The 23,614-nt window shown below is 40.1% G+C and overlaps 1 protein-coding gene and 1 long non-coding RNA gene across 51 annotated transcripts in view; one reads left to right on the top strand and one right to left on the bottom strand.

Annotated features, from left to right (window-relative positions):
- Nucleotides 1-51: 51 nt before the first annotated feature.
- LOC144580636 (uncharacterized) lies at nucleotides 52-4,387 on the bottom strand. The gene is made up of 2 exons (XR_013530559.1): nucleotides 4,162-4,387; nucleotides 52-89 (listed from the first exon to the last, which is right to left on the bottom strand). It is a non-coding gene; the product is annotated as an uncharacterized LOC144580636 (long non-coding RNA).
- SYNJ1 (synaptojanin 1) overlaps nucleotides 4,299-23,614 on the top strand; it is an 88,209-nt gene continuing 68,893 nt past the window's right edge. For 25 of the 50 annotated variants that reach the window (XM_078358464.1, XM_078358490.1, XM_078358489.1 and 22 more), the window contains exons 1-2: nucleotides 4,299-4,712; nucleotides 5,753-5,898. In XM_078358464.1, the coding sequence (XP_078214590.1) occupies nucleotides 4,630-4,712; nucleotides 5,753-5,898 (229 nt within the window). In that variant the 5' untranslated portion in view covers nucleotides 4,299-4,629. Of the gene's footprint in view, nucleotides 4,713-4,740; nucleotides 4,826-5,165; nucleotides 5,465-5,752; nucleotides 5,899-23,614 lie in introns of those variants that run through there. The other 25 variants (XM_078358462.1, XM_035282974.3, XM_078358493.1 and 22 more) reach the window with 2 other exon arrangements.

The raw sequence follows: 23,614 nt of genomic DNA, 5'->3' as shown, positions 1-23,614 counted from the left end.
TATTGCGGGGGAATGCATATAAGAAAAAATGGAGAGGAGCCTGCAGGCGGCTGGGAAAGCTGTCAGACAACAAGGCAGGCAGGCCTGACCTGTGTGAAGGAAGGAGGGAAGGATGATCTTAGACACTGGGACAGTTCTAACGTTTCAGCAGGGCCAGCTACAACAGTTACGGTCCACACTGCCTACAAGAGGTCTTCAGTTGAGTAGAGCCACAGTTGCCTGCAGTGGTAACATTAACCAGCACCCATACTTGGCCAAAATATTGGAAATGCTAGTGATCATTCTGGAAATCATGAAACCCTTATAAAAATGGTTAAATGTTACAGAGCTGCAGTATACAATAGAAAACCGTAAGTTACTATATTGTAGCGGTTGTTTATGGTTACAAGAGCTCTTCTCATCTCTAACATGGTAATACCTGTGAAATAAAGGGAGCCTTGCCATTCACTGATTATGACAAAACATTTGATCTGTTTCAAGTAAATGAAAATGAGAAAAACAGCACGACATGTAGGAAGAACAATTAAATATATCTGAATGTTTGGGAGGTCTTGTATTTTCCATAAACGTTTTGAAGACTGCCCTCCAGAACTGAAACTGTGGATACCGGGTTCACCGCTGCTAAGAGCTGCGTCAGATCGCCCAAACACAGGCTGAATTTTGTTATATGGGATTAGAATCGATGTGCACCTGGCCTGCTGCTGGACTTCAGCCCCTAGTAATTTGTGCTGGCTTCCTGTCAGTCCTAACTCCAGCAGAGGCTTAAAGGATACAGTGATTCATTACAATGAGAATCCCTAGCGCATGACTCTTAGGCTCTTGTTAAATATCTTTAGGAAAATGTACGAGAAAAGTTTTGACAGAATACTGCAGAAATCATTTTGATCATGAAAGCTTACCTTCTGTGGGTAACCTTAGTGAAACTGCTGTTGCTTACGGACCCAGAGCCAACTGGAACAGTGAACATCCCCCAGCTCTAATCTTGAAGGTTAAGCCCTGTTTCTGGCTCTGGCACTTTGATTTCTACGAGAATCCTTGTGGGTCATTAAAATAAACCCCCTACATTTGATCTCTCTTCAGTTGGTCTCTTGTTCCAAATTAAAACACTTCATTTTTATTTATCACAAGTTCCCTGTTTGCTCTAGTGGCAATTTCCTGCCTATGGTACCTGCAAGTTATTTTTCAGTCTGTTTTTTTTCTTTTTTCCACAGGGATTCTGCTCTCAAGCTTACTAGATTTTTATTCATAGGATTTCCATTTTTCTAATTTAAAATCTTATCCTTCACTGGTTACAATGAATTTCTTAAAGAAAAAGCCAATGCTATTTGTAACCTGCTGTTGTGTTGCCTTTCAAGACCAGTTTTCTCTCTTTTTTTTTTTTTTTTTTTTTCTTTTTTTGAGACAGAGTCTCTGTCATCCAGACTGGAGTACAGTGGTGAGATCTCGGCTCACTGCAATCTCTGCCACCCGGGTTCAAGCAATTCTCCTGCCTCAGCCTCCGGAGTAGCTGGGATTACAGGCGCCTGCTACCGCTCCCAGCTAATTTTTGTAGTTTTAGTAGAGATGAGGTTTCACCATCTTGGCCAAGCTGGACTTGAACTCCTGACCTTGTGATCCACCCACCCCAGCCTCCCAAAGTGCTGGGATTACAAGCGCGAGCCACCGCACCTGGCCTATTTTCTCTTTAACAGTGAGCCATTCCTTTCACAGTCATTAGTGGGGAACATAGCCAGCTACAACCAGGGTCTGCAGATCCTGCTATACTATACTATATCAGGATCAGGATCTGCAGAGCACTATTGCTTTCCAGATCCTGATCTTGATATAAAAGCCTGTGTAACCTGAAAAGCTGTTAAAGGTTACTGAATCAGACTACTAATATTTCCCTGATTTTCCATGTTATCTAGCATTTTTAACAAAAAGAAAAAGCCAAGAGAAAAGCAGGTGCTGCTACTAATTCACATAATAAACACCTGTCAAAATTTGTAGCCATGTACCTGATATAGTTTTTCAATGTCATTGTTTGGGATAATCACTAGTCATCTATAAATAAGTAAATTCTTATATACTCTGCCTGAGACATACTATTAGGTTGGGCTATATATTGCCACTATGTGAGTGTTTTTCCTATGAAAATAACAATTCCATGTTTCCACATAATCAATTGCATATTTCAAGTAGAGTTGCTCATAGGAGAAATAACTTGGTCACAAATCAGCAACTAAAATTGCGGGTGTTTGTCTTCAATTTGTTCTATAAGATGCGATATCTGAAACACCTACCTGAGGCTGTCTCTCTCCTGATAGAAAGTTACATCAGCCTTGTGTTAATTTCTTGTAGCTGGTGTAACAAATTGCCATGAACTGGGTGGTCTAAACAACAAAAAGTATTTTCTCGCTGTTCTGGAGGCCAGACTCAGCAGGGCCATGCTCCTTCCAAAGGCTCTAGGCTCAAATGCTTCCTTGCCTCTTCCGACTTCTGACAGCTGCTGACATAGCTTGGCTATAGCCACATTACTCCAATCTCCGCTGCTGTCTTCACATCACCTCTCTCTCTGTCTCTGTCTCTCTCTAGTGTGTGTGTGTGTTTAATTTTACTCTGCGTGCCGGTTATAGGGACACTTGTGATTGCTTAGGGCCCATCTGGATAATCCAAAATAATCTCAAGACCCCTTAATCAAATCTGCAAATTAGCCTAAATTAACATTCAAGTTCAAGAGATTAATGTAAGGATATCTTTTTTGAAGAAGTAGCATTTTTTTTTTTTAGCTTCCCACAGGCTCTTCACTGCTCAGTTTCAAGGGTCGAGTTGGTGTCAGCCTGTCTCTGCAGGCACTTAGGATCTCACTAAGAAGTTTGTGTATGCCACTTAACCTATATTTTTAAGTCAGCCTACCCCAAAGACATTTCAAGGTCAGTGAGAATTTTCTCCAGCTATTGTCAAATGCTGTAACAGACGTAGAAGTATAAATAGGAAAGAGGGACAAGATGAAAAAGCCTCTAGTAAAATAGCCTTATGTTTTTCAAACTCTGGGCATGTGCTTTTTTCATGACTAAAATGAGATGTGGAAAGGCTGTGGCCTTCTAAGAAGTCTAGGAATAAGAGTCTTGCTACCCACCCCCCTCTCCCCAGTTTAATTTGAAGAAAAAAGCAGGAATTCCAAACCAGAACCCAGAAATTTTGACCTAAATCTCCTTAGTCCAAAATGAAAAGGGATCAGGAATATGCAGAACACTTGTTCCTAAGAGAGCTTAGTAGCTTAGTACCCATGCTTCCCACTATAAGAAAGGAAGCGTTTCTAGTAGCCTTACAGACACACAGGCATGATGGAAAGGATTTTGGGTTTTGGAGTAAGCATGTCTGGTTTCAGGCCCCCGTTCCTCTTGAAACTGAGTGATTTCAGTTGTCATAAAAGCTACCTCCCAAGCAATGCATTTGATAACAACAGCTTTTCTGAGACAGTACTGAGATAGAAATCCCCTCCAGTTCTTAGAACTAAATCCAAGAATCTTTGTATTTCTCCCTCATGATTGAAGTGGCTTCTTTTCTAATAAATTATAACTAGTTCAGTGTCCTGAAACCAGGGTGGGTGCAGCTTCTCTAAAATGGATGAAAAAATCAAGTCACATGACAGGGCCTGAAGGGGGAAATGATTTTTGCAACATGACCAAATTTAAATTCTGCTTTGGCTGTTGAAAATCAGAAGGGGAAGAGGTAAAGAAAAAGCAAACGCAAGTGGAAACAGTTTGAGTGGGGGGTTCTTCAGGTTTTCAATTGCTTTCTGCCCTGTGGACTTTGACCTCATTCTTATTAGGTCTACTCAATGGAAACAAATAAGAAATCTGTGGGACACGCTGATATTAGCCAGGAAGCACGATCTGTTGAAAAATAAGGACGAGATAAAACAAGTACCTTTAGTTACCAAATTCAATGGTAGGCAAAAGCTATTCAAAAGTGGCAACCACAGCTGTCGCTATTGTGGCCTCCCTACAGCCATGTTTTGTTGGACTCAGCCTTGAAATCGTGGTTTGTGACTTCCCACTCTCCATCGAGTACACCTAAGCACTCTTCCGTAGAACCCTGTGAGCTCCAGAACACACAAGAAAAGGCACCGAACAGAACTGTTCCAGAGCAAGCATTAGTTTTTCTTCTGCTACCTACCCAGAGGCTGAGACTAGGAACTCGGTGCCTTTTGCTGGGCGACACCATGGACAGCTCTTCAAGCGCCACCTGGTTGGCTCCGCGAGCCGACCGTCCCGAGCCCTCCCCTCCTTGCCCGTCAGGCCCGTGGGGGCGGCAGGGGGTGGTCCTGACGCCCAGCTTGGGCAGCAGCAATACGCAGCCCCCCAGGCTCTTCCCCGGAGTCCCTCCCCGGCGCTCACGCTCTGAAGAGCCCACGCGAGGGGACCAAGGAGGCCGGATCTTCCCTCTCCCTGCATCCCCGGCGGTGGGATCCGCAGCTGCGGCCTAGGGGGCGGCAGCTGGAGGCGAAGGTCGCTGGAGGCGAAGGTTGCGGCAGCCCGCTAGTGCTCGGCCCGGCAGGTCGGCCCAGAGTGGGCGTGTCCTCCATCCTGACGCCCCGCCCCTTCCCCCGAGAGGGGCGGATCTTCCGTCCCCGCCCGCGGCGCAATGCGGAAGAGATGGGCCTGCTGGAGCGGAAGTGACGCTTCCGGCGGCTGTGGGAGAAGGAGGAGGAGGAGCCGTAGGAAGAGGTGAGCAAGCCGGCGGGGGGCGGGGAGCGGTCGCGGCCAGACTCACTGGCAGCCGGGCGGGCGGGCGGACGTCTCGGAGATCAGCCGCCGCAGCCGCACCTTCAGCGGGAGCGGTGAGGGGCGACCTCGAGAGGCCGGGGTGCAGGAGGGCGGGCGGGGTTGTGAGGAGACCTCGGGTGTGCCGGGCGCCGAGTGCCGAGTCGGGCAGGGAGCTTTGGTGACAGCGGCTGTCAGCCTGCCCGCGGGAACGAACCGAATCCGCCTGGGAGCCGGGGTAGCTTTTCTGGCGCATAAATGGAGGGGCTGGGCTGCTCCGGTCCTCCGTCTGTCTGAGAAAGAGCGGTTTTCCTGGGCGGTCGACTGCCCGGGACCCCTGAGGAGCCCGAGTAGGGTCGGTGCCCCGAGTCGTGACTCTTCCCGGGTGGCCATTCGTATTTTTCAGCCCCGCCTGCCGTCCCCCCAGCCGGCGGTAGCCCGGGGCAGGGGAGGCGGCGGTAACCTGTGCGGTTTCCCTTGCCCTTCCTCGCCACCCCCAGGAGAGCCTGTCGCGTAGGATAATCCTTTACCTCCTCCTGCCCCCTAAGGAGCTTTGAACCAGCCTTGTCACCCTTCTTACCCACCGCCGCTCCTTTCCCCTCTAAGGAACTGCTTGAAGTTTCCGAATCGGTTCCCTTTCAACGTAATGACAGATCTTGAAGCAGGAAGCTGATTAAACAACTCCGAACGAAATACGCTCAAAATTTTTCCTTTCAGTAAGCATAAATTAAACAGGAAATTCATCTTAACCAAACCGTTGATGGACTTACAGTGCTAAAACCTTGTCTTGCCTTGGTGTGATAATTGGTAGCTTTTCCTCTTGCTTTTTGGTAAAATTAAGTGACGACTTATCTTTTGGAATAAGCCATTTTCTCCCTGAGCTGTTTTTCCCCACCCCAACCCCCCATCAAAACCTGGCAGGGAGGGACTTCTGGATGCTTTGCAGTGCTTGCTGCAGAAGGAAACATCAGCTTCATTTGCTTTGCTTTGCTTGATTTTCACAGGGCTGCCTCCGAAGAAAGGAGAATGGCGTTCAGTAAAGGATTCCGGATCTATCACAAACTGGACCCCCCACCTTTCAGCCTCATAGTGGAAACTAGGCATAAGGAAGAATGTCTCATGTTCGAGTCTGGGGCTGTTGCTGTGCTCTGTAAGTCATCTGTTAGAACTCAACTTGTCATGGTCTCTGATTTGATTTCAAATAATTCAGATTCAACCATTTTTTAGAAAAGAGCCTGACAACTTTTTCACTGTATTTCCTCTAGCAGATTATGCTTATATTTCCTTTTAATCAACCTTATTTTCCTGCAAACTTTTTGTTAACAGGTTTTTGTTGAGGGGATGCAGGGAGATGCAGGTTTTGGTTGCAGGATTTTGCTTTCTTGGGTTCTGCTGCTACTTCTAAAAGTAAATGTTTTTTTCAAAGAAATATTGTTGCAGTTTGTATCATATCACATAAACCCATACAAGATCTTGCTTGACATGTAGGTTAGTTATAGTAGTAGATATGATCTAATATTATCCAGTATTGTTGGGGTATGTATGTTATGGCTGTTATGTTTTCATTAAGGGAATTGTAAACAACCTCTGGGATTTCATGTGAGATACATGATTGATTTCATATTATTTTTAAAAGTATTTTGATAGTCTTAATTTAAAGAAAAAGACTACCACACACAAAAAAGGTAGGTTAGTGAGATTGAGTTACCTTGTGGGCAGATGGATGAAATTAAAATTAATTTGAATACTATGTTTCTTTATGTAAGATTCGCCAGGTGTGGGGGCTCATGCTTGTAGTCCCAGCACTTTGGGAGACCCAGGTGGGCAGATTGCTTAAGCCGGGGAGTTCAAGACCAGTATAGGCAGCATGGTGAAGCCCTTTCTGTACAAAAAGTAGTCTGGCCTCGTGGTGCGCACCTTTAGTCCCGGCCACTCAGGAGGCTGAGGTAGGCGGATTCACTGAGCCTGGAAGGTCAAGACTGCAGTGAGCCTTGATCTCACCACTGCACTCCAGCTTGGGCAACATAGTGAGACCCCATTTCAAAAATTAAAAAGAAAAAAATATGTATATGATTTTATATATATTTATATAATTATATATGATTTTATATATATTTATATATAAAATATATATATGTATGACTTAGGCAGATAATCCCAGTTTGGGGTTATTTCAGATGTGATAATATTTTTTAGAGGCTTGCAAGTGTTAATTACTTGTTCTTTATTATGGTTTTGCTGTGTTAGGATTAGTTTACTGATTATATCTTTATAAATTAAAAATAGTATTTGAAAGACATACTTACAAATATAAGCCCTTAAATACCTTAAACTAGTAAGCTTTCTCCAGCCTCAGTAAATGAAGCACGTAAGACCACACTCTTTACATTTAGAATATTAATATCAGTTAAAGTGTTAACTTGACTAAAATAGTATAATTGCATCTTGATGGGGAAAAAGATAGTGACATAGTGAAAAGTCTTAAGCAAAGAACAGTGTATAAGAAATATATATATTTGGTACACATATTTTTTGAATGAAGGAGAAGGGGCTCTAGGTCTTCTAAGAAATAAGTGTAAATAATATTGGCTATCCTCAATCAGTACAAACTTAATTGCTTTTTTTTAATATTTAAACCAAACTATACCTTGGTACAGTATTAATTTCCATTGCACATATTTTTATACTATAAGCGTAATTCTTATATTGATGAATTCTTATTAAAATATTGGGGAGTGGATGGGGCGAACGTTTGCTTTCATATGGGAAGCATTTTTCAGCTGCTTGTGTTTTTTGGTGACATTACCTGACTTGTAAATCTTGTATAAATTATAAATGTTTCTTTAATTGTATTTACTCATAATAGCAAGTCAAATTTTCAGCTACAAACTATGTATTACCTGTAGTTTTTAGGATTATTGCTGTACTTTACTTCAAGGTTAGGAAACCTAAGAATAACCATATTTCCAAAACCTCCAGCAGCCATCTTTTATGCCAAATAATGAGTTTGTTTTTACCAAAAGGCCATAAAACGTTCATTTTGGCATTAATATGCATTCTGAGGAGAAAGAATATTAAAATATTGTCTTAAGTATTCTATTTTCTTTAGATTTAGACTGTGGATAATTCAGAAAAAAAAAATATATCAGGGCTGGGCATGATAGCTTACGCCTGTAATCCCAGCACTTTGGGAGGCTAAAGTTAGGGGAATCATGAGGTCAGGAGATCGAGACCATCCTAGCTGACATGGTAAAACCTTATCTCTACTTAAAATACAAAAAAATTAGCTGGGCATGGTGGCACGCACCTGTAGTCCCAGCTACTCAGGAGGCTGAGGCAGGAGAATCGCTTGAACCTGGAAGGCAGAGGTTGCAGTTTGCTGAGATCCCTCCACTGCACTCAGCCTGGACAACAGAGCGAGACTCCATCTCAAAAAAGAAAAAAAAGTAGTTGGAATATTGCCTCTTTCCATAAAGCTAATATAAATGATTGTCTAATCTCTTGGAATGTCATTATCTTTCCTACTATAAACTTTATAGTAATACTTAATATTTAAAAGCTAAGAAACTTTCTTAAGCCATTTGACATTTTAAATTAATTTGGCCTTCAGTTTGCAGTGATACCAAGGTTTCTTCCTCCAAGATTGGAGTGTTGCCTTTCTAATCTAAGCCCATCTCAAAAAATAAAAGCAAAAAGGAAGTATGCACCTTGAGATACAAAGTAAGTTCTGGAGAAATGAAGAGAAGGTAGAGACAAAGGTGACCAGGAGTGGGTGGGGCAGAGTCTCATGAAGAAAGAAGGCCTAAGTAGGACCTGAGCGGGACTAACAGGCTCAGTGGCATGATCACGGCTCACTGTAATTGAACTCCTTGAAACTCCCAGGCTTAGTTGATCCTCCTGCCTCAGCCTCCCAAGTAGCTGGGACTACAGGCACACACCACTATGCCCAAATAAATTTTTTTGGTGTTTTTTGTAAATACAGGGTTCCCCCATGTTGCCCTACTGATCTCAAACTCCTGGGTTCAAGGTATCCACCTGCCTCAGCCTCCCAAAGTGTTGGGATTACAGGCATGAGCCATTGCTCACAGCCAAGATGCATACTTCTTAGGTGCTGGCTTTGTTGTCTAAATGCTCATATGTAGGTGTTTTTCTTGAAAATAGGTGGTGAAAGTGACCCTAGCAGGATTTGGTCTTTTTTTTTTTTGAGACGGAGTTTCGCTCTTGTTACCCAGGTTGGACTGCAATGGCTCGATCTCGGCTCACCGCAACCTCCGCCTCCTGGGTTCAGGCAATTCTCCTGCCTCAGCCTCCCGAGTAGCTGGGATTACAGGCACGCGCCACCATGCACAGCTAATTTTTTGTATTTTTAGTAGAGACGGGGTTTCACCATGTTGTCCAGGATGGTCTCGATCTCTTAACCTCATGATCCACCTGCCTTGGCCTCCCAAAGTGCTGGGATTACAGGCTTGAGCCACCGCACCCGGCCCGGATTTGGTCTTTATGTACTGAAAGTTCCTGATTTCAGGTCTCTAGTTATCCTGGCTTTACTTTAAAGCATAAAGTTTAAACAATTTAAACATTTTAGTCAGCATACGGTGTTGAGGATTAGCAGTCACTTAATTTTCTTGGCTTATGCCAAAGTGCCATGAGATACCAGAAATGAAATTTTATCTTTCATGTTATTAGCACATACCAAAAGGTTACAAGTGAAAGCAGTCTCAGACCATGGATCCCCTTAGGGACCCAAGTGTTCACTAATGCAGCCTCAAGACTGTCTTTAAGTCGATAGGATTCTAAGCTTGAATCAGTCATGGTGCTGACATCATGAGTGTTATAGTCACCTGGGCAGCTTTTACAAATAAATACTGATGTCTGAGCTCCAGTCCCCTGGATATTCTGATATAATTAGATTGTGATGCTCATTACTGAGCAAAGTTTATATAGGCCTTTCTATGATAGGTTAGGGGATTGCTTTTTTTTTTTTTGGCTTGCAGATTTTACCCAAATTAACCATGTTTTCGGAATTTTAATGATGCTGTCTTTTATGGGGCTACTAAGTAGTTTTCTTGAAACTCTCAGGCTGAACCAAGTGCTGATACTCTCGTGGCACTTTGAGTACAGTCCTTTCATATCATAAGGAATTGTGCTTAGGTTTCTGTGTCTGGATGCCAATAACTGTTACCTACATTGTTAAGATTCTTCTGAAATGCCAATTTGAAATGTGTATGATAAATGTCATTTAAGACTTCTATAAGTACTATTAATTTGCTTCAAAATTACTTTTTTTAAATAGAAAATACTTTTATTATTGATTTATTCTGTTGCATTAATTTATTTAAAACACCTTCTAAATAGTTCTTACCCTTAGATAACAGTTAATATGTTTTCTAGTAGTGTACCCATTTTTAGCATTACTCAGTTTTGAAAATTACTTGTACAGCAAATGTTTGATTAAATTGCAATTTGATGTCTCTGGAGCAGTGGTTCAGTGTAGCAAGTGAGCTCTGTGACTAGTTTGCTGCATCTTCACCAGTTTAAGCAGCTAGTGTGATGGTTAGCAAGTTATAAACAGTACATACTTTCTTCCTGGAAGCAATTTATTAAGAGATAAAAGATCAGCTTTGTGTACAATTCATTGTTCTTAGTCTTTCTACAGTTTATACACATGTACACAAAGACTCGCAGGGGAAGGACGAGGCATCACTCTGACATACATGCATTCAGTTCACACTGTCATTATTTTACAGCCCATCTCAGGCTTCAGTAAAGTGAATGATTCATTTTCTAGTTATATCCTAAATAGAAAATGGAGTAAAGAGAAGGTCAGCATATGGGAAATGGAGGATAATTCTAAAAACAAGTTACGAATCTCTATGTAATACATGGGGATGTAAGGTGGTGCTATAGATTCCTAACTCTTAAGGTTAATGCTTTTGCTTTTTTCTGTATTACATGCTAGCATGGGAGTAAGGATGAATTGCTTTTATCTGTCTAGTAGTAAGATTATTTTCAGGCTTTTCAAGTAGCATAATTTGAGTCAGATTAGGATTCAAATCATGCATTTTATAAATAGCAAGGCCATATCACTGGACCTGGTTTTCCTCCAGGTTGTCCATATGAGATTTTTTGTCCACCTAATTTTTTCTTACAACATAAGTCATAATACTATATATAATACTGAATTTATGTCATAAGACAACATTCTGAGATCTTTATCAGAAAATGAAATATACTCTCTTTTCTATAAACTGCACAGTTTAAAGGACTAATCATAGTGAAGTAATAATGGTTACCATTTACTGGAAGTTTACTCTGCCAGTCACAACATTAAACCAGAGGTTTTTAAAGTTCATTGTTTCATGGCGGCCTTATTATCTCATTAAGTTTTTCACAACACCCCTAGGCCACAAACAATACCTCTTAGTTCTGTTTATTAAATAGTTAGGTCCAATAATTTTTGTGTCCCAACAACTTTTGCAGCTGTTTGGAAAAAAATAATACAGAAAAAATAGGAAGTTTATTTTCTTCATAAATAACCACAGTTTACTAATGAGATGTGTGTGCCTGTTGAGCACTGAATAGCTTTTCTTTTTTTTGTTTTCTGAGATGGAGTTTCATTCTTGTCACCCAGGCTGGAGTGCAATGGTGTGATCTCGGCTCACTGCAACCTCTGCCTCCTAGGTTCAGGCAATTCTTCTGCCTCAGTCTCCTGAGTAGCTGGGATTACAGGCGCCTGCCACCACGCCTGGCTAATTTTTGTATTTTTAGTAGAGATAGGGTTTCACTGTGTTGCCCAGGCTCCTCTTGAACTCCTGGCCTCAGGTGATCTGCCCACCTTGGCCTCCCAAACTGCTGGGATTACAGGCATGAACCACTGTGCCTGGCCTGAATAGCTTTTCAAACCTTGGAACAGATTGAATACTGCCCTCCTCATTTCCTGTTCCACACTGATTTTCAAGTGACACTTGCTTTTATTTATCACAGCAACCAGCAAAAACCCAGTTTCACTAATATATATCATCCAAGGAATGCACTGCCATCTAATATGACAACTCTGAAGCACCTCAGGTTAATAGTTTGGCTGGTTTCCAACATATGTTGAGAATCTCAGTGTTTCCTTCTATTTAAAATATGCAGCTTCCCTGGGAGTTTTCTGTAGTGCCATGGGGCATCTCAGCACACAGTTCAAGAGCGGTGGCATTTGACACACTTTATTTCATTGAGTTCAGATTTTGCTTTTATCCACGTTTCAGAGATTTGGAAACTGAGGATTGGAAACATAACTACTCCAGTGACGTAGTCCTACCATTTGATTTTTTTTTTTTTTACTGTAATTATTGTTTGTGCTGTTGTGAGGCTATTATTGTATTACTGTATAATTCGTGGCTATTATTTTCAGGGGTGGGGAATGAAGAGTGAAAAGAAGGAAAGGCATTAAGGTTAAGGGTATAACTGGTAGCATTTTCTAATGGGGGAACTATACACTTGTGTTTTTCCTTACATATTAATATATTAGAGGAGATATGGTTTAATTTACAGTTAAGTCATTAAAAACAAAGTTTCTTTGCTGGGCCAAGTTAAATGTCAGGTTCTCAAATTTTGGATAAATGTAGTAGGTGGAAATGCCAGTGCATATAGTTTGTTGTTGTTGTTTTTTTAATTGCCAAATGCTCTCAGCATGATTGCCCTTTAGTTAAGTTGCAGTGTCCTGTCTCTTTTTAAGAAAAATTTGCAAGTTGAGGAAAGAAGTGACTTTTTATAGTTGACTTTTTCAGGAGAGAATTCATGAAATCTAGACTTGTTATATATCATTTTATGTTAGGGTTGCAAAAATTCATTTTCTTTTTATAAATACGTTTGGAAGGTGCATACTTATTTTTTTTCTTACATGCCCCTGTGTTCTGAGAAATGTACATATTTAATAGAAAGTAACTTAAATGTCAACTCTTTAAAAAGAAAATCAACTGAACTTTTAAATTCTGGGTTAACCTAGAGCCAAACCAGTAGTTCTTAAGTGCTTTCATTTCTTCCCCACTTAACTTTTCTATGAGGAAATAAAAAGGAAAGGCAGAACTTCCACTCTCGCTGGGTAGTAAAACTTTGTGACTATATACATCATCTCAGGTCTATCAGATGCTCTAATTTGTCCTATAAAGCATAAGTAGCTCAGGACTATAACAGGAGCTTCTGACCATAGTGGAGTAACAGGGACTAGATTTACCCTCCTACCTTAATTAACAACAACAAAATAAACAAAATAATTGGAATGATTTTCAGACAAGATGTTGACCCCCAAGAGAAGGGAAACTAATGAGGTGGGCCTTATCAATGCTCCATCTTATTGCCTGGAGAGCTTCCAGGCCTTAGTAGCTGAAGAGTCACCCAAACAAAGCTTGATAGGCTTCCTGAGTAGGGAATATGGGGAGGCCAAAGCAGCCAGAATCGCAGGATTATGTACTAGAGACAAGACAGCTGCACAAAGAGATCTGTAGAGGGCTCCGCTTGAGACTTCAGCTGAGTACTGATCAGTGCCAGTGTGTAAGGAAACCATTTGAGGCAGGGAAAGAATCACCAAAAAGGGAATAAGCAGAAAAATTTCTGGAGCTAGCACAGGGCTGGGAATAGTTCATGTTGAACAAGAAGTCTTGATGGAGAATTGGGTTGAGTAATGAAAAGAGTATACTGCTTCAATAAGGGCAAAGTAGTCCTAGACTAAATTCTACTCCAGTCTTCTGTAACAAAGCTTAAAAGCAAGCACTGTTTCCAAGTAACCTAATTTCCAAAGAACTGTATCCCAGAACGAAGTTTAAGGATATTTATTGGAATATAGGAAAATACACCTCATAAGGAGAAAAGTCAAATGTAGAAACAGATGCTAAATTTAATAGACAAGGGCATTAAAACAGCTATTATAAATACACTCCATATGTTCAACAAGTAGAGTTAAAAATGAACTTGTTAAGAAGAGATACAAAAAATGTGAAAGAGGCCAGGTGTGGTGGCTTACACCGTTAATCCCAGCACTTTGGGAGGTGGGCAGATTGTCTGAGGTCAGGAGTTCAAGATCAGTCTGGCCAGCATAGTGAAACTCATGTCTACTAAAAATACAAAATTAGCCAGGTGTGGTGGTGGGCATCTGTAATCCCAGCTGCTTGGGAGGCTGAGGCAGGGAGAATTACTTGAACCCAGAAGACAGAGGTTGCAGTGAGCTGAGATCATGCCACTGCACTACAGCCTGGGTAACAGAGCAAGACTCTGTCTCCAAGAAAAAAAAAAAGTGAAAGACCCAAATTAGACTTCTAGACATGAAAATAACAATATTATGAAAAAATTACACTGATAGGGATTACTGTATTAGACTTTGCAGAAGAAATGATTGACAAACTTTAAGACATAGTAATAGAAACTGTCCAAAATAAAATACAGAGAGAAAAAAAGCTAAAATAAATAAATACTAAGAGCATCAGTGAACTCCAGGGTAACTTCCAGTGGCCCAGTATACATGAATATGTGGATCCCAGAAAGAAGGTGGTAGGGAAGAAAAATACTTGAAGAAACAGTAGCTGGCAGTTTTACAAATTTGATGAAAACTATGAATCCACATATCCAAGAAGCTAAATGAATACAAAGCAGAACTCTATACCCAAATACATGATCAGATTACCATTTACCAGTGATACAGAGAAGATCTTAAAAATAGCCCAAGGATGAAAAAGACACACATACAGAAGAGTGAAGGTAAGAATGATAGTAGACTTTTCTTTACAAGCAGTCCAAGCCAGAGGACATTGGGAACGTCTTTAAAGTATTGGAAGGAAGAAACCAAACCAAACTATCCACCTAGAGTTTTGTGCCCAACCGCAAATGAAGATGTAAAGACTTTTTCAGACATTCAAAGGTTGAAAAAATAAAAGCTAATTATAATGGCTAGCCTTTTAATATTATAGCATTACCTTTCTTAGCATCCAGCACCAATATTTTCAAAACTTTTGAGATCATAAAGTCTGAATCAGTGGAATTTTGAAAGAAGCATACGAAGTGAAAGAAGCAATAAAGAGTGGAATGAACTAGTGCAATTGGTTAGCCTTGTAATTAAGAGTATCAAAAGGAAGTATAGTTTTAAAAAATGCATATTGTATTTTTACTGGTGACAATTTAAATTTGCTTGAGTGTTTTAATGGTTGTTAATAAGAATCTGTATTTTATCTTTTTCCAGCTTAAATAGATTTTATAAGTATAAGCCATTGCTGATCTGTAGTGTTACATATGTGAGCATATGCATTCACATTGGGTTGCATTTCATAGCTACTGAACCAGTGAAATTACTGACTAATTCGGCACGTAGAATAAATGTGGTACTGGGAGAGACATATAAATTCTTCTTGGTTGGATACTCATTACTTTGTCAGTTCAGATTGAAAAAATTTTAGACCCTTGAAATTCCTGGATAATTTTGGGTGAACTGAGTCAGTGAAAAGAAAAAAAAATTAAAAAAACCTTTGTTGTCTCAAAACATTAAATATTTTAATATGTTAAATGTTATTAAAATTTTGTTTCTATTTCATTATAGTCTTATATAACTTTTCATATATAAACATGTGTTTACTTATATAACTAGCTCTTAGCAGTAAATATTATGAGTCGTGTTACACTCTGTTCACTAGAAGACCATAGGATTGCTGTAGTCTGTTGAATGGGTTGCTGAAATATAGATAAACAAAGTCATTTAATATCCTGTGGACCATGTGTGAAGTATAGGTAGAATGAATCTTCTTTTATTTATTTTATTTTATGTTGTTGCCCAGGCTGGAGTGTAGTGGCACCATCTTGGCTCGCTACAACTTCAACCTCCTGTGTTCAAGTGATTCTCCTGCCTCAACTTCTTGAGTAGCTGAGATTACAGGCACACACCACCACGCACAGCTAATCTTTGTATCTTTTTAATAGAGACAGGATTTCATCATATTGGCCAGGCTGGTCTTGAACCTCTGACCTCAAGTGATTCACCTACCTTGGCCCCCCAAAGTGCTGGGATTATAGGCATGAGCCACTGCGCCCAGCCTCTTTTTGTTTTTACTTTTAAATTTGCAAATCTTATAATTAAATTTCTAGTTGGTTGTCCTCATTAGTTGTCTGTCCTAGGTTAGCATCGGGAATGTATCTTGGCCTATCTTGTTTCACAGTTTTATCAGTTCTCTTGTAGAATGGGGTAGAAAGTAGAGTTTTCAGATTTGTAGTTGTAGCAAAGTGATGTGGGATTGATGCAGAGCTAAGTTGAATAATTATATTGGATGACACAATTGAGATCCAGCTTTTTGAAACTAAGATAATGGATTAGAACTTACAAAATGAAAATGCACTTCCCCTTACACTGGATTGTTTATTCCTGAACCAAAAATGACTATAGGGATATCATGTGCTGTTTGGATGAGGTAGATCATTGGTAGAAGAAGGTAGAAGGTTCTGTGATTGGCTAGGTTTCCATAGTATCACAAACTGGTAGCTACCAAATAAGGAAGAGTTGGAATAGATACTGTGTTGTTGGTCTTATCAACCACTGCATACTCTCAAATCTGATATTCCTTCAGTCTCCCTTATCTCAATAGATTGCACTCCGTCTACCCAGCTGTTTCAAACAACAGTCATCCTCAACACCTCTTCCCCTCACGTTTCACACATTCTATTACCAAATCTAGTCAACTCCTCCTCTTAATTTCCTTGTGATTCCATGCAATTCTCACCATTTTAGCTGGTTCTGTTTCAATCAAAATGCTGTTGTCTCTTGCATGGATCATTATAATTGCCTCCTTAACTGGTCCCTCTGCTTCTACTTAACCTATCTACCTCCCAGTCTTTTAAAAACCACAATTTAGATCTTATTATTCCCTTGCCTAATACCTTTCCATGATTGGCCACTGAAGTTAAAATCTGTACTCTAAGATGACCTATGATAAATTCAAGTTTCTGCTATTGTCTTCAGCCTGTTACTACTTTAACCTCTTGGTTTCTGTGTTCTAGCCTCATTGGCCTTCTTTCAGTTCTGAATGTACCAAATTCTTTCAGGTATCAGGGTCTTTACATATGCTGTTTCTGCTCAAATGTATATATATTTTTTAAAATAATAAGCCTTTAAAATTATAGCATGTAGAAAAGCATATAAATCTTAAACATACAGCTTCATATATTATTATAGAATGACCATACCCTTAGTACCACGACTGAGTTGAGAAAAAGAACATTATTGCTAGCATACCAGAGAGTAATCCCCTCATGCTCCTTCCCAATTATCTTTATCATGATCTGCAAAGATAATCACTGTTCTGACTTCTTACATCATAGAATAGTTTTGAATGTTTTTCAACTTAACATAAATGGAATCATTCTCTGTGTATTCTTTGGTATCCAGCTTCTTTCACTCAATGAAATCATCCATGTTGATATCTGGGAAATCATCGATGTAGCAAGTGGCAGTATTTATTCATTTTTGTTGCAGTGTCCATTTCATGAATATTAAAATATTTAGCTGTTTTGTTGACATTTGCTTTATTTCCAGTTTTTGCTATCATACATTATAAATGACACAAGTATGAACATCCTTGTACATGTTTTTTGGTACATATACATACACATTTCTGTTGGATATATTCGTGGGAATGGATTTGCTGGATCACAGTATATATGTATGTTGCCTGAAACATTTTTACCTCCACTCTTTATTTGGCTAGGCTTCCTGTTTCACCATAAAGGTAACTTCCTCAGTGGGGCTTATTCTAATCACTGTCCTCCTCCAGCAAACAATTTTAAATTAGGTTCTCCTATTGTAATCTATTGGAACTCCATCATAGTACTCACTATAATTTATAATTTTGCATTTGTATGGTTATATAATACCTGTCTTCCTAATCTGATTCCTAAGAAGGTGTCATAGTTCTGACTGTTTATATTCCTAGAACTTTGTCAGGGGCCTGGTGTGTGGTAGGCATTCAGTAAATACTTGCTCAAATAAATGAAAGGGTTTTTTTTTTTTTTCCTTAAATGTCACCAAGATTGGAATGTGCCATTTAAATAGGACATTAATTTGGATAGTTTAATGTCTTTGAGCTGGAATTTTAAATACTTTTATAAGGGGAACCTTTTCCTTTTAAAATAACTTTTCTCTTTATGTATGATGAAATGGAAAGAGGCTTTACTGCCAGCTAGTTATGTGATCCTGGGTGAATCATCTAACCTCTACTCTCTTTCTTCTGAAAATGAGAAGCTTGGATTACACGATCTCTAGGATCCTTACATGGGAGGTTCTCTGGTTCTTTACCAAAGTGCTGCCTACATGCAAATAAACTCACCACAAAGTGCAGTGCATGTAACCACAGGCAAATTGTGGTTCTAGAAAGATCATTTTAATTTGCAGTCTTATTTTTACATTCTTATTGACTTTCTTTAGCTTACTCTTATGTATCAACTGGGGAAGAACAGTGTATTCTTAGTCTGGAAGGTTTGAGCCACAGCAGAATGTTGACGTTGGATAGTAGGCCTTTCATTTGGATGACTTTATTATTTAGCTTAAATTATTATAATTCATCAGAAGTTAGAGAAAGTTACATTTAAATTTAATCCTCAAAATACTTTTAATGTTAAATGAAAGTGACATTTAAGTTACCTGTTGGTGTTGGATAAGAAGTTAATGTTGTTTCTTTCCTGTTCAGATGTGGAGTTAGCAAAACAGGTGTGACTATCATGTGATAACTATTCTATATTTAACAAGCTTCTCTTTTAGAGCCACAATTTATGAAAATTAAGAAATAAATGTTTATGTCTTCATCTGAATTTTTATAGCTTGATCCTAATACTTTATTATTTGCCTTAAATTCTAATTTGAGAAATGAGGTTGTAATACAACAATCCTGAATAATGCCAGTTATTTCACATGACATAATATTATAAAAGTAAGTCACTCCGGAAAAAAAGGTGAAAGATGTCAAATAATGTGATAGAGCACAATTGATATGTTAAATTTGGATAGAGAATAACTGATACATTTATACTGAGTGTTTTTTATAGTCTATAAATAGGCCACCTCTACAGTTTCTATTTTTGTTACCTTCCAGTAGCTTAAAGAGGAAAAGTTATAGGTTGGGCCTCTCTTCAATCATGCGTGAATTTGTCAGGTAAAAGAAGTTTGAAAACATGCATAGAGCTAAAATAATGAAGGAGTTAAGTTATCTGAATAAAGTTGTAGGATATTACTACCTCCTGGCTTTATGTAGGTTTAAATATTTCCTAACTAATTTTGTGATAATGAGCAAGAGCAAAGTTATTACTTTCCAAGAATAGTTGCAGTTTCAACAGGGTAGAATATTAAAACTAAATTATTTAGGATGAATGTAAGGAAAACATTGATGGCAGGGTATAACAATATTTACCCTTCCTGAGGCCTTCATTTTGGAATTAATCTCTTTTCTTAATTTATTATATATTTATTATTTGATGAGTGTTTGAGAGCCTTGGGAAGAGTGGGCTATGGGGCCATTCTAAAGGTTGTAGGACTTATTACTCCCTTTGAAGTTTTTATAAAAGCCCAAATTGATCAAGTACCATGGCTCACACTTGTAATCCCAGCACTTTGGGAGGCCGATGAGGGAGAATCACTTGAGCCCAGGAGTTTCAGGTTACAGTGAGCTCTGATCATGCCACTGCACTCAGGCTTGGGTGAGAGTGAGAAATCCTGTCTGGGAAAAAAAAAAGTTCAAATGCTTATTGAACTTTTGGCTAATGCACTTCTGGTCTAGGGTAATTAGAGAAAAGTACTTCTCTGATCCCTTAGGGATCCAGTAGCTTCTGGCTCTCTCAAGATAATTGGCCAGAGTTATCATCTCTCCTTTCTGAATTTATCCAGTATTTCAAATAATGTAGTGAGAATAATTTTTTTTAACATTTTATTTGGAGAAATATGTCACCTAGCCTCCACAATCAACAACTCATGGACACTTTTGTTTCTCTGTATTTCTGCCTACTATCTCTCCCTCTCATTCATTCATTCATTTAAGGCATCTTGCTCTGTCACCCAGGCTGGAGTACAGTGATGCAGTCTTGGCTCACTGCAACCTCAGCCTCCTGAGTTCAACCTCTTATGCCTTTAGCCTTCCAATTAGCTGGGATTACAGGTACCCATAACCATGCCCAGCTAATTTTCATATTTTTTATTTTTTATTTTTATTTATTTATTTTGAGGCGAAGTTTCACTGTTGTCACCCAAACTGGAGTACAATGGCACGATCTCGGCTCACCGCAACCTCCGCCTTCTGGGTTCAAGCAATTCTCCTGTCTCAGCCTCCCAAGTAGCTGGGACTACAGGTGCGCACTACCATGCCCAGCTAATTTTTGTATTTTTAGTAGAGACGGGTTTCACCTTGTTGACCAGGATGGTCTCGATCTCTTGACCTCGTGATCCACCCGCCTCGGCCTCCCAAAGTGCTGGGATTATAGGCGTGAGCCACCGCACCTGGCTAATTTTTGTATTTTTTAAATTAGAGATGGGGTTTCACCATGTTGGCCAGGCTGGTCTCCAACTCCTGACCTCAAGTGATCCTCCTGCCTCAGCCTCCCAATGTGCTGGGATTACAGGGTGAGCCACCACGCTCCACCTGATTTCCACTTCTTTCCCATGAAAACATGGCAGTGAGAATTCTTTAAACATACATAAGTACATGAGTTTTATAGGCAGTGTTTTTGGCTGGAGACCATGGCTCACGCCTGTAATTCCAACACTTTGGGAGGCCGAGGAGGGAGACTTACCAGAGGTCAGAAGTTCAAGACAAGCCTGGCCAAAATGGTGAAACTGTGTCTCTACTAAAATTATAAAAATTAGCCAAGTGTGGTGGGTAGGTGCCTGTAATCCCAGCTATTTGGGAGGCTGAGGCAGGAGAATCACCTGAACCCAAGAGGCAGAGGTTGCAGTGAGCCACGATCACGTCTCTACACTCCAGCCTAGGTGACAAGAATGAGACTCTGTCTCAAAAAAAAAAAAAAAAAAAGGGTGAGGGCAGCGTTTTTTTCTTTTTTTGAGATGGAGTCTCACTCTGTCACCCAGCCTGGAATACAGTGGTGTGATTTTGGCTCACTACAACCCCTGCTTTTCAGGTTCAAGTGATTCTCCTGCCTTAGCTTCCCAACTAGCTGGGTCTACAGGAATGTGCCACCAAGCCTGGCTAATTTTTGGATTTTTAGTAGAGACAGGGTTTTGTCATGCTTGTCTCGAATCCCTGACCTCACTGATCCATGAGCCTTGGGCCTCCTAAAATGCTGGGATTACAGGCGTGAGCCACTGCACCCAGCCGGCAGTGTTTTTTTCTTAGGTCAGTTAATACAAATTTTACTCTGTCTAAAAGCATGTCGGATCCATGAGTGAATTGAAATATATTTCTAATACATAAGTTAGATTGCTTTTTATGTAGCTTTTAAATTTTTCTGTGATTAATGGGCCACTGAAAAATGAATGTTGTTAATTGTTAAAATTTTCTTGTTGTCTATATGTGGCAAGTTTTGGTTATCCCTTACTCATTACATATTATTCCACTTTTATTTTTCATGGAGAAACGAATCTTTTTTAAATTTAAACTTTTTTTGTTTTTGAGACGGAGTTTCGCTCTTGTTACCCAGGCTGGAGTGCAATGGCGCGATCTCGGCTCACTGCAACCTCTGCCTCCTGGGTTCAGGCAATTCTCCTGCCTCAGGCTCCTGAGTAGCTGGGATTACAGGCACGTGCCACCATGCCCAGCTAATTTTTTTGTATTTTTAGTAGAGACGGGGTTTCACCATGTTGACCAGGATGGTCTCGATCTCTTGACCTAGTGATCCACCTGCCTTGGCCTCCCAAAGTGCTGGGATTACAGGCGTGAGCCACCGCGCCTGGCCAAATTTAAACTTTTTTATTTTTTAGAGATGGGGTCTTGCTATCTTGCCCAGGCTGGTGTTGAACTCCTGGGATCAAGCAATCCACTTGCCTCGGCCTCCTAAAGTGTTAAGATTATAGGCATGAGCCATTGCACCCAGCAAAACTATTCTTTTTTGGCACAAAGAAAGTTTATTACATTTTCTTTCCTAATAAAGAGTTGGTATCAAATTGAAAAAAAAAAAGGTACCTAAGAAAAAGGTATGAATGAAAGACGTTGAGTATGACATAGGAAAAAGAGTCTTTTCCTTTAAAATAAGCTATAGAGGGAGTTAGGTACTATTTATTCCTGAGGTGTTATAGCAGTAACTTTAGAAGTTGGGATATGCTTTAGCTCATGTGTTCAGTATGTGAACTAATGAGGCCACCTTACCTTAGCTGAACTGCTGTACATCTTGATGGGCTCAGAATCACTCCTAAAGCAATTCTCTTCTGGGACATTCCCACCTACTTATGGTTAGAAGTCAGTAACTTACAAAGAAAGGTTTGTTTTGCCTAGCATCTTGTTTATTTAATAACTACCATGAATAGGAGGGGAAAAATACCTCTTCACAAAAGGCAGTTTATTCCATTCATTGAAAGGCAGTGGATACCTTGAAAGACTGCACTAGCAGGAAAGTGACCTGGACTTCCCTAACACTGTATCTCTCAAATGTATTTCCACTCATTCTTTCAGATTGTTTCCTCTGAGCTCCCCACACACCCTGCCACTTCGGAAACTTCAGTATTTAAACCCTGATTAGCAGTCATTTAACAGTGCCTGTATTTCCCACCCTTACCTTGCTACTGCCTCCCACAGACATACACATTGAAAGTTTCCAGACATAACTGAGGAGTTGTTGAATGTGAATCTCAGTAATGAGGGCATTCAAGCCAGGTGTGGTGGCTCTGCCTGTAATCCCAGCACTTTGGGAGGCCAGGCGGGCGGATCACCTGAGGTTAGCGGTTTGAGACTAGCCTGGCCAACGTGGAGAAACTCCATCTCTACTGAAAATGTAAGAAATTAGCTGGGTGTGGTGGGCATGCGCCTGTAGTCCCAGCTACTCAGGAGATGAGGTGAAGCACAAGAATTGCTTGAACCCAGGAGGTGGAGATTGTGGTGAGCCAAAATTGTGCCACTGCACTCCAGCCTGGGCAACAGTAAGACCCCATCTCAAAAAAAAAAGAAAAATTAAAAAAAATTAGGCATTCGGATACTTTCAATGATCAAGTAAAATGTTGTATCTTTTCATACATTACTTTGAAATTAACAAAACATTTTCTTTAAGGCACAACTTCTCAATTTGTTTTTGTTTATTAGATGAATATTTAGTCAGCAGCTGCAGTGTTCATTCAGAGTCTCTGTTAGGTAGGTATTGTGTTGAGATATAAGGAAGTGAGGCTAGGTGCAGTACCTCATGCCTATAATCCCAGTACTTTGGGAGGCCAAGGCAGGAGGATCACTTGAAGCCACAAGTTTGAGACCAGCCTCGGCAACATAGCAAGACCTTGTCTCTACAAAAAATAAAAATTAATTGGGGATGGTGGCACGTGCCTGTAGTCCAAGCTACTCAGGAAGGAGGCTGAGGCAGGAGGATCACCTGAGCCCAGGAATTTAAGATTATAGTGAGTCGTGATTGTGCCACTATATTCCAGCCTAATACTGGAATATAGTGACAGAGTAAGATCCTGGCCTCCCATCCCCCACCCCACCCCCACCCCCACCAAAAAAGGAAAAAGAAATAAGACTTAGTTTCTGTTGTTACTAGGTTACATGTAATTGTAATATAAAATGGGAGAAAGATTTACTTCCAATTAGAGCAATGAGAAAAAGTCTTTGGGAAGGGAAGTGGCATTTTAGTTTGGGACTGAAGGATGGGTAATATTTGGAAATACAAAGGTGACTAAAGGTTGGTGCAGATGAAACAACACTACGAAC

This window comes from Callithrix jacchus, chromosome 21, assembly GCF_049354715.1.
Source record: "Callithrix jacchus isolate 240 chromosome 21, calJac240_pri, whole genome shotgun sequence".
Classification (NCBI taxonomy): domain Eukaryota; kingdom Metazoa; phylum Chordata; class Mammalia; order Primates; family Cebidae; genus Callithrix; species Callithrix jacchus.
This window is presented reverse-complemented; position numbering and strand designations above follow the sequence as displayed.